Raw genomic sequence first — 10,981 nt, 5'->3', positions numbered from 1 at the left:
TTTTGCTGATGATGCATAGCAACTGAAGAACATGGGCATCAATCAGGCATGCATTGCACCTAGAAGGAAAAGGTTTTGCTCTACAATGATTAATGGTCATTTTTTTACTTCCATTATTACTATTATCTTTTCCACGATTAATTGGTGGAGCCTTCAATGTTGTTCTACTTTCTTCTCTGGATATGGATGCATATGTTGGTCTTTAGCTAAAAATATTATCCAGTGTTTTTAAAGAATGTTTGAGCAAACCAATCAGCCACAGAAAAGGTCTTGCTAGCCTAACTGCTACGATTCAGATAAGAGTATTATACTGTTCAAGGATAAATCTTTGAAGACATTCAGATGCTGCTCCTATATATATATATATGGGGCACTTGAAACAAATTTTGGGTGTAACTCTCATGAAAATATGATAAAGTTTTTTCTTGGAAATTCATTATAAACACGCATAAGTTCTTAAGATTTCTAAAACAAAATTTTGAGTACGTCATTGCCTTATTATTTGTGAGAATATTGTGTTCTACGCCCATGCAAATTAAAATCTAACATGCATGATGCATGCAGCTCCCTTGCACTGCAACTTATGGAGACTTGAGTTGGGAGTACTAGGTACTCTGCGCCGTCGTGTTAAAAAAAGAAGAAGAAGAAGATGTGTATCGGTGGATATAATCGAGACCGGGGCCTGGGTGGCTACACATTTCCAGGTTAAATATACTTCCTAGCCCTCCGATCCATCCTCCGACGATTCCATTCTATCGTTACATGCATGTACTCCTACGTACATCGAATAGAAGCTGCCTCGATCTGATGTACAGGAGCACGATTTACGTTGTCTGCTAGCTAGTTAATTTGACACTTGCTGTGACACTTTGTTCCCTTGTAAGCAAACATGGCTTAATCTCTTGTCTGCAAGCAGTGAACAGATTAGCACACTGATCGATCACATGAACCTGCCAAGTACAGTACGTAGTGTGATCATCATATCGTTTCTCAGAACCTGGACGAAGATCATGCAAACACAAAAGGTTACAAGAGATTAGTTTGCACGGTTCGTACTTGTCCCCCGTCCAGCTTACTGTTATTTGCAGAGCTACAGATTACCTGCATGTCCAATCTTGTCATCATCGTCTTCTGCTGCGTCCCATGAGGGGGCTATATCAGTGGGAGCTAGCAGTTCGCGTACAGTGTTACTTACCTCGTCAAAAACTATGTCATGCATGGGCACGACTATAATGTTCAAAAAGAAAAAAGGGCACGACTACGGAAAACATGCAACTCCTAGGAGATTGTGGAATTTCTTACCATGGACAGGCACAGGCCTGATCTCGCATGTTTTGCAGGCGGACACCCACATGTAGGACAACAATAGAGACAGGCACGCGGCATGTAAAATTGGCAGGGAACACAGCTGAGCTAGCTGACGGCCAACGACGCTGCAGTCACTGTCACAGCGCAGCATCCAAACAAGCACCATCTGCAGCAGTGTAATGCCCACAGTTTTCTGAATGTAATGCAATGATACTATTCTCTGCTTGTATTCACAGGACATTCCAATTAATTTGAACATGCTTCATCACTAATCTTACTATTACTAATTGGAGGCTCCTTTTGAAGCCTCCAGGTGAAGCCACCTAGGATTCCTAGGTGGACACCCTAGAAAAAGAGAGAAATCCTAAAAATTCTCACAAAAAAGCAAAACATCCAACCATCAATTGATAGATTCAAATCATCATAGCCATTGGATCTATTATGTTTTTTAAAAAATTACCCACTTACACCATTATAAAAATAGCCTAAAGTAACCCACTAAATCTATATATAAATTACCCACCTCTGCCATTATATAAAATAAACTAAAGTAACCCCTTAATCTTCATCAAAATTACCCACTTATGCCATTATAAATAATATTTAAAATAACCCCCTAATTTGCAACTGAATTGCCTACCACTATTACTTAAAGTAACCCATTAAATTTGCATCTATATTACCCACACATGCCATTATTAAAAATAACATGAGGTAACCCTACGTTTTAATCAAATAACCTTAATTAAAAATATACAACAATATATGATTCTAAATCGTCTATATCTTACACTATTGGTATATGATATAATAATTAAGGTCTTTACGTATGATGTGTGTCACCATTTATAAGGATATAAAATGATGAGAATATAAATTTCTATGCTAAAATCGTATCTCAAAATTAGGGTTCATTAAACAAATTCAAGCGCATACCTGCGATGAAAAGTGAAAAGTTAAAGATTATAAATGTGGATGAAAATATTATAGAGTAATTACTAACTAAAATCTATCATAATTAGATGAAGATATTAAGTATATATCTACATAAGTATTATGTTTAAATATTTAACAAACGAGAGGTAGCTTATGGTAATAGTTTTGTAGCAATGTAGTCTTATTTTGTTCCATTAGAGACTCTGCATTAGTTCCCACGAGACAAGCTAGAAAAAAGAGATCTATTATATTTTCTAACCACGAGACAAGCTAGAAAAAAAGAGACAAATTCTCATAAAAATTAAAAAACATCAAACACCAATCTTGTAAACTCTAATAATCATAGCCATTGATCTATTATATTTTCTAAAAAGTTACCCACCACTGTCATTGTGAAAATATTCAAAAATGAACTCTAAACCTATATCTAAATTATCGAGCTCAGCTATTATAAAAAATAATCTAAAGTAACCCCATAATATTCATCCAATTTATTAATACACATCATTATAAAGCATAACTTAAAATGTCATTCAAAAAATTTATTTATGTTACCCACGAATGTCGTTATTAAAAATAACCTAAAGTAAACACCTAAATCTTAATCTAATTATCTTCATGTGCATCATACAGAAATGTCAAAAAGTAAACTAATATATGATTCTAAATTACCTATTTATGTCATTGTTAATATAAAAATACTAAGTTAAAGTATATACACATGATGAGTGCCACCATTTAGACCATTTATACAAGTATGTGAGGAATCGATGAAAAATATTGATTTGTATGCTAAACATAATGTATGGAGGATTGGAGGTGTGATACAAAATAGAAAAAGTATGAATATGGATGAAAAAGTGCATAGAGTAATTATTAATTCAAAATCAATCACAATTGGATAAAGATAGGTACATATCTATATAAGTATTATGTTGAAGTATTGAAAAATAAGAGAGTAGTAATTAAACAATTTTGATTATTAGCTAGAGTTTAATTTCTAAATAATTTTTAAATACAATAGCTTTTAAAAATATTAGCCCGTGCGGGAGCACGGGTTGATGGACTAGTAAGCGAAATTCGGTCTCCAATCCATATGCTCAAATAAAGTTGTATTTTTTTTCTGGTTTGCGCGTGAAAATGACATCTGAACTTCAGCACCAATGATTTTCTTCTAAAGTTTGTCTCATCTGACTGAAGACAATTGGGGAGGAGCTAAGGTAGCTCTTGCTGCAACAGTGAGGAGACATGTACATGTACTGCTGCATTTTGCTTTGATTTGCAAATAAACTATATATAGAGCACCACAAGGGGGAAATGCATGGGTCAACGCTTCACCTATCCAGAAGGTGGTTGAATGAAATAGATCAAACAAATCACGGAAGATTAAGAGACATTCTGTTAGGGTGTGACTTATCAAATGAAAAAGAACTCCCAGGTGGATATGGGAGAAATCTGGTGCTTTTACTGTAAAATCTCTGTACAACCATTTGTGCAGCTCTGAGATAGATAACCCTCATAAAAGAATCTGGAAGGCAAAACTTCCCCTGAAAATTAAAGTGTTTATGTGACTGGTGCAGAATAGTGCCATCTTAACCAAAGATAACTTGTGCAAAAGAAACTGGCAGGGGGATAAAAGATGCAGCTTTTGCTCTGCAAATGAAGATATCCCTCATCTCTTTTTTGATTGTCCCTTAGCCAGATATGTTTGGAGCTTAATTGCTATGGTTTTAGGTGGTAATTGTAGACCAATTTCTGTTGATCAATATTGGGTTTGGGTAAAAAGCATTCTACCCCGGGCTCAACAATTTCATATGGTTGGGTTGTCGGCTGTATTTTGGGCAATATGGATTTCCAGAAACAAAGTGTTCTTTGAAGCAAAACAGTGTAGATCTCCTACCGGGATTATATGTTTAGCTGCTTCTTTTTTGTCATACTGGGCAGGACTACTAAAGCCAGAAGACAAGGGAGACCTGGCAGCGGGAGCTGAAGCACTTAAGGCGGCGGCACTCCACTTCCATCCACAGGAGGCCACACCTGAAGATGTTGGGGTGGCGTTGATTCAGTAGATGAAGGCCAAAAAAGCTTCGTGGATTTGAAGCTCCCCCAACTGATGGTAGACAAGTCATGCAGATGTTCTCTTTTGAAGGAAGCTGTTTGTGCAGTGCAATGCATTTGGGAGTCGACAGTTTCTTTTCTTTTCTGTTGCTGTTGTTGTCTGTTGTTGGGCTACGAGAGCATCTACTTTACTTTCTCTAGTTAAACTCTTGTACCTCCGGGGGGGTAGGCCCTTTGTGCTTCGCTTCCTGGAGTATCTAAGTAGACTCCTTTTATTTTTTCTCGAAACTTGGTCTGTAATTTCGTTGCTTCGTGGAGTAATTAGCATTTAGCAACCCATAGTGGAAAAAAAAACCTATCCAGAAAGGAATAGAAAAACCTTTCGAGCATCGAAGTGCTAGACTAAGGGCCTACAAAAGCTTCCCTGGGATAATCTTTTTAATTTTATCGCAGCCAGTTCCTGATGGATTGCTGCTAACTGTTGACTACTTCACCTTGACCTACACTTCCATTCCATATCGCACAACTCTTTACTTTGTTTGGCCAAATAAATATAATAACAATCCCATGCATGCAACTATATATAGTGCTTCTCGTATGTGTCATGTCAAAATTAATCCACGATCCAATGGAAAACCGACGCGGCATGCACTACCATCATAAATCACTGCAACTTGGATAATGTTAACCCAACAAACCATCAGTGAAGCTTGCCTTTCTTTGCATGCATGCCTCCAGTTAGTGGATCGATGTCGCATCGTGAATCATCATGCCACTACCCTAGCTATCTAGATTGACTTCGTTGCGATCACAAAGTCAATCTAGTTCCTTCTTTGCAGCAATATGTTAATCACTTTTGAGCTTGCATGATTTTAGCAGCAAGTCAACGGATGCATCGTCCTGCAATGCTTGGGCTGCAAATTTACATAGAGGCGGGCCGCGGCGGGCACTGCAGGCAGCCTCTGGTCAGCCCAAGCATAAAAGCTGGCTGCCAGCAGAAAAGCGCGCGAGTGGGCCTCTAAGTCGAGGCCCAACCCTTTTCAAAGCCCACAACTGTGCCCTCCTGTCCTTTGCCGGCACCCTTGCTTTCCTCTCCGTCTCCGTCGCCGACAGCGCTTCCATCCAGATGCTTGGTGGTTTCTCCGTGCTGCGCTCGCGTGCCGTCCTCCCACTCTCACTCGCTACGCCTCCTCGCTTCCTTCGCCGCCTACCCCACCCGCGCGCCGTCTCCTCCTCTTCCTCCCCCCCGCTTCAGCCGCCGCCGGGGATGGAGGCCTCCTACAAGTTCGGGCCCTACAAGATCGACGCCAGGGAGGTCTTCTATGCCACGCCCCTCTCCTACGCCATGGTCAACCTCCGCCCCCTCCTCCCGGGTATTATACTATTATTCCCTTCCCTCTTTTCACTTCGCCTTTGCCGATGCTTTGCTTGCCTGCTGTACCCGCCGCCACTCCGCCATATCAATCATTTTTGGTTTGTGGTTGCTATAACATTAGTCATCGCGAGAGAAAGGGGGAAAAAATTCCAGCTTTCTTGCGGAAATGTGGCTGATGAAAGTTACATTGATCAAACAGCGAGTTCCAAATGCTAAATAAAGATTTTGTGTTGAGAGCCATTTCTGTCCTAATAATAAATTCATCCAGGCACCAGTGTACCATCGTACCATTACGGGTTGTTTCGGTAGGCTAGGAATATGGGCAATGTCTTATGCTTGGCTGGGAATTTGAACTAAGTTCCCTGCAAGCGGATGCTACTTGATTCAATCTAACTACTGAGTAGTGCTTGTCGTGGGCGTTGCATTCAAGCTTTGTAAAGCTTCAAACCATGCCACCACATCGCATTTCTTTTTTACCAGTTTGTGCTCTGCAGCTTTTTCTTAACCAGACAAATCTTTCTTATGCAGGTCATATCCTTTTATTCAGCAAAGCGGCTTCTGTGCTTTCTTGGAAGTTAGATTTGGGCGGTTTATTGTGGCTGTGGAATTGGAGCTGCGAATCTATTTTCTTTGTGTTGTCATCTGGTGCAAAGCTGTCATAACTCATAACCCCACCAGAATAAACTTATTTCGCTCAAAGTTTGATACATCACATATTGACAAAAATGTGTTGTTCTATATATCATTTTTTCCTTGACAATACATACATGTTCTTGTGTGCCCCAAGCGTGAAGTGAAAAGATTCGCTGATCTCAGTTCTGATGAGACAAGCGACTTATGGGTTACTGCAAAGGAAGTCGGTGTACGTCTTGAGCAGTACCATAAAGCATCTTCACTTACCTTTGCTATTCAGGTGTAGTCTGCGCTTCAATTTTATTGTTGTAGTGTGCTCATCCTTTCAATACTAATAACCCAAATTTGTTATGGACTTCTTAGTTGTTATATTCTATGCTGACATACATGAAGTTGCTTATTAACAAGTGATATTACTTATCAGGATGGTCCTGAAGCTGGCCAAACAGTTCCACATGTCCACATTCATGTCATGCCGAGGAAGAAAGGGGATTTTGAGAAAAATGATGAAATATATGATGCGGTAAGTGGCATAGTTTTCTATCAATCATGTTATTTTATTATGATGTCTGATCAAATAAAGCTTACCCTTTTCCTTGGTATAATAGATTGATGTGAAAGAGAAAGAATTGAAGGAGAAGCTTGACCTGGACATTGAGAGGAAAGATAGAAGCATGGAAGAAATGGCTCATGAGGCCAATGAGTACCGTGCTCTTTTCTCCTAGAATGACATCTAGTGTAGGAGTTGGTTTCTAAGTTGAGCTGCCTGTTTGCCATGAATAAGTCTTGCTACTTCTTGTTCTCCATTGTCGGGATTCAGTTATCATTGCAGTGACATGGTGATGGTGTCCAGTGGTGCGAACTGGAATGGTGGCATGTTATGTAAGATGGAGAAATGGTCATCTTGTCTAAGGACTGCATTCTTACTGGCAAACCTTTTAGATTAGAAACTAGTTTTTGTGTACTGAGGAGTGAGGAGGATCAGCTGTTTGTTGGAAGTATGCCTTTACTACAAATCTTTTCTTTGTGTAACTGTAAGAGAGGAGGTACCATTTTCTGTTATCAAATCTAGACAGCCGTTAGGGATTGGATGTAGACTAAGACTCACAAATCACAATTAGTGTACAAAACTACTATGTCATTTATTACTTTGGCTAAATCATTTTCTGAAGCCCACACCCTACCAAAAAGGGAAATTTATACTTCAGGGTTAAGTAGAAAATGTATGGTATCTTACAGAATCATATAACCTTGCACTGCATATCTATAGTTCACGAATTGAGATTGCCTCCACCCTTCAAATTTTTCAAAGGCAATATTCTGTTCACTCTACTTCGAAGTATATTGTTATTATGTAGTTAGATCTGCCCCATCATTCCTTTTACTGAAAATTTCTGTCTTCAGTATGCTTCACGTCTGAAACGAATCAGGTTGCCTAGCATTCTGACGTATGCTGAAGTTTTATTCCTAGTGCCGACTCTCCATTATGTTTGTGCTTTGGAGAATCTTGGCCGGCAGTGACCTTTTCACTGAATAAGTTGCTTATTAGCATGGTGCTTCTGCGGAAACATCAAAAGTTAAGCTAATTCGTGGATGCAAGAATTCTGACGATCTCTCGCTGACTTGGTTAAAATTTTATTCCATGGCCCCATGCTGATGGTTCTGATTGTAAGTTCTTGACAACCCAGATGTTCTGTTTGAAACTCATGCTGATTGTTTTAGATGCCAACTGATGCGATAAGAATGTCAAGAAGTCACTGGTTTCGCTTAGTCTTTGAATGTTAACACTTGGGGCTTGCTTTACGCATAGGTGAAGGCATCTCTTGTAACTGGTTAGATTTTAAATATCCCTTTCACTGATTTGCATCTTGGATTTGATCAACTTTAGTCGCTTTCATCCTTTTCATTGTGCTCTGCTTGGTATCAGGACTTTGAACTTTGTTTCAAGGGATTCCCCTTGCTGGAGGCCATTGCCCACTATCATGATAGGATGCCCTGCACTTGAATTACTCTGAATTCGTCTAGGTCTGTGTCATGAACTTGCAGTATGGTATCATGATATCATCGTAGCGATGAAAACATACATGTGCACTAGGTAACCTGCAACAAGCAATTTCTGGTTTGAATTGTGTCCTTGCCCTGGAGCATGCGACACGTATAGCCAACAAGTGGTTGCTTCTGCCATTTCTGTGGTGGCGAGACTATTGCGTTTGTGGTACGTGTCGTTGAAAATGTTCTTGGAATAAGTATAAAGTAGGTGCTGTCGGGTGTATCCTCCACTAGGCACTAGCAAATACATGTCTTTTTCCCCTGTCCTTTGCATCCTGAGGCCACACCATGCGTATCTGTATCAAATCAAAATCTTGTAAACGTTTCTCCTTGCTGCCTCTGCGCTACTGCTACAACTACGGTTTTACACTACAACTCTGCTGTGAAGAACACACCATGGGCGTGTACGGTTTGTGACAGATCCTATCCATGACAACAACGATAGCCATGATCGTCGCCGCGTCGACACCCGGCCGGACGACGAGGCTGAACACGTCGTCACCGAGCGTCGCCACTGGCCTGGACGCCACGCCGGCGTTCTTCCTCGTTATCCGCGCCGCCTCCTTGCCGTCGCTGCCATGACGGATCTTGCAGCTCCTCCTGGAGAAGGAGCCCTCGATCCGGTAGCCCGAAGCGGCGGCCTGCGGGTGCTTGCAGCCAAGGCCAGATAACGATGACGACGCAGCTGTGCCTGCTGCTGACATGTGGACCTCTGCTTCGTCGCTGATCTTCAGAGCTGAACACCTGCTCATCGTGAACACTTGCTGCTGTGACGAGGCAGACGGCTTCTTGTCGACGCCGCCTTCTTCCGTTGCTGTGTAGCAGTTCCAGCGATCGTGCAGGCTGAGAAGCTGTTACAACGAAAAAAGAACAGTTTTTACCCTGATTAGGAGCTGTGGTTTTGCTTAGTCAAAAACTAATTGCGGAAAGGACAGTAAAAACCGGTTTAGGATCATGCTTGTGCTTGCCTTGTTGCAAGTTGCAACAAAAGGTTTGAATTCTTTTTAGAAAAGGAGAGAGAAAAGGTTTCAATGATAGTAAGAATAATAATAAGATACCAATATATATGCAACAACAGAATAAGATCTCATTGTATATGATTCTTTTTCCTTATGAAAGCATTTTGTTTGCTTGTTTTTGTAGGCGACGGCATTAATTTTCCTCGGATTTTGTCCTACTTGTTTGATCCTAAATCTTCACACATGTCACCAAATCTTTGAATTAATGTGGAGGTACTAACCCAGTAAACAAAATTAGGGCAAATGCATTTCTTCTGACGACGGCCTCAAAGGCGCTGTCACATTCCGAGAGAGGACAATAATAAATAAATGGGACAGTGAGTACTAAGGGAGATAGCAAAATATAAAATTGACATTTGTGATTGATCACTACATGTTGACTGTAAATAATTCTTTGATCCAGTCTTCGATCAAGCTTTAAGGACTGCTAATGAATTTCGTATACTTTTGGTATTACTTTATGTTGCTTCCAAGAATTTAATTAACAAGTAAGAAAAGAACACCGCAAAGGATAACCTCAAGAAAAATCACTGGGTCTGTTTTGCTGTATTGCCAGTAATTGTTTTATTTTTGAGGTCTTCATATCAAGGCAGCAGAAACCGATTCTTTATAGTTGAGGGAAAATGCATGCATGTCCTAAACAAGCAGAAAGTCATTTGCTGCCCTAGATTATGCAGAAACGTTAAGTAGTAGCAAGTAATCACCTGTGGCCTGAGGGAGAGGAGCGGAGAGCCCTGTCCATCCATGAGCAGCAGCTCGCCGGCGCAGAGCTTCCGCCGCCGGGAGTAGTTGTCGACGCGGAACGCCAGCCTGCCCGCGTCGTCGTAGACGCAGAAGCCGTCGGTGCCCTGGAACCCCATGCTGGACCTCTTCCATACCGTGTACACCGCCGGGCAGCGATCTGATGCCGCCGCCCGACGAGCTCGGCCGCCGCGGCTGGCATCCGACGGGTGTATTCTATTGCTCATGGTTTGCTGCTGGTCTGAAAAGTAAGGGTCTCCTCCCTGGAACGAGAACGTGAGGTACAGAGATCAGAGATGGATGGGTGGGTTGGAACTTGGAATGCAAGCTAGCTGAGGAGAAAGGAGGCGGCAGAGGATGGGAGTAGAGTTTTGACGTGAGGGAGCAGGCAGGCGTCTGAAACTCTGAAAGCTGTGGCTTTCACAATTTATTTTCATGGCGTACGTGAACGGATGCTTTGTTGAAATGAATCTTGAATGCCTACCTTGCATTGCATTGCAATGCCGGATAACGCATCTGAGAATGACCGCGACGAAATGGGAAGCATCTGTTTGTGCAAATGGTCGTCGGAGTACGACTCTGCCCTACGTGTTCAAATACCGGTTTTCTTTTCAACTGCAATATTTGTAAGCATCTAACAGGAGCACTCATGTATCGTATACGCGTGATCTATCGTTTTGTACTTTGTATTGTAGCCTCGAGAAAGAGTCCGAGGGGGTGTTTGGATCCCCGGGCTAAACTTTAGTCCCTGTCACATCGAATATTTAGATACTAATTTGGAGTATTAAACATGGACTATTTATAAAACCTATTGCACAGATGGAGGCTAAACGGCGAGACGAATGTATAAAGCCTAAATATT

General features: G+C 41.2%; 3 protein-coding genes across 3 annotated transcripts in view; 1 reads left to right on the top strand and 2 right to left on the bottom strand.

Moving 5' to 3' along the window:
* The window catches only part of LOC101760256, a 4,948-nt gene extending 3,594 nt beyond the window's left edge, over nt 1-1,354 (bottom strand). The window contains exons 1-2 of the mRNA XM_022829165.1: nt 1,303-1,354; nt 1,102-1,167 (exon numbers count right to left, since the gene is read on the bottom strand). Of these exons, the coding sequence (XP_022684900.1) occupies nt 1,102-1,167; nt 1,303-1,354 (118 nt within the window). The remainder of the gene's footprint in view (nt 1-1,101; nt 1,168-1,302) is intronic.
* Nucleotides 1,355-5,376: 4,022 nt separating this feature from the next.
* On the top strand, nt 5,377-7,481 carry LOC101777241 (bifunctional bis(5'-adenosyl)-triphosphatase/adenylylsulfatase FHIT). The gene is made up of 4 exons (XM_004978440.2): nt 5,377-5,677; nt 6,444-6,590; nt 6,735-6,833; nt 6,919-7,481. Exons 1-4 carry the CDS (start codon nt 5,429-5,431, stop codon nt 7,033-7,035), a joined length of 612 nt encoding a protein of 203 aa, XP_004978497.1. The 5' UTR covers nt 5,377-5,428; the 3' UTR covers nt 7,036-7,481.
* Nucleotides 7,482-8,535: 1,054 nt separating this feature from the next.
* LOC101776834 (protein LURP-one-related 8) lies at nt 8,536-10,580 on the bottom strand. The gene is made up of 2 exons (XM_004978439.4): nt 10,083-10,580; nt 8,536-9,210 (listed from the first exon to the last, which is right to left on the bottom strand). The coding sequence occupies exons 1-2, from the start codon at nt 10,344-10,346 to the stop codon at nt 8,716-8,718; spliced, it is 759 nt and encodes a 252-aa protein (XP_004978496.1). The 5' UTR covers nt 10,347-10,580; the 3' UTR covers nt 8,536-8,715.
* Between the last annotated feature and the right edge of the window lie 401 nt (nt 10,581-10,981).

This window comes from Setaria italica, chromosome VIII, assembly GCF_000263155.2.
Source record: "Setaria italica strain Yugu1 chromosome VIII, Setaria_italica_v2.0, whole genome shotgun sequence".
Lineage (NCBI taxonomy): Eukaryota > Viridiplantae > Streptophyta > Magnoliopsida > Poales > Poaceae > Setaria > Setaria italica.
The sequence above is the reverse complement of the archived record's forward strand: the minus strand, read 5'-3'. Positions and strand labels throughout refer to the sequence as shown.

Bases quoted from the DNA above. Each gene is read 5' to 3' on its own strand.
- LOC101777241 (XM_004978440.2), top strand. From the start codon at position 5,429: ATGCTTGGTGGTTTCTCCGTGCTGCGCTCGCGTGCCGTCCTCCCACTC. The intron at 6,591-6,734 runs GTGTAGTCTGCG...ATTACTTATCAG, and splicing joins CACTTACCTTTGCTATTCAG to GATGGTCCTGAAGCTGGCCA. The intron at 6,834-6,918 runs GTAAGTGGCATA...TTGGTATAATAG, and splicing joins ATGATGAAATATATGATGCG to ATTGATGTGAAAGAGAAAGA.
- LOC101776834 (XM_004978439.4), bottom strand. From the start codon at position 10,346: ATGAGCAATAGAATACACCCGTCGGATGCCAGCCGCGGCGGCCGAGCT. The intron at 9,211-10,082 runs GTGATTACTTGC...TCGTTGTAACAG, and splicing joins TCCTCTCCCTCAGGCCACAG to CTTCTCAGCCTGCACGATCG.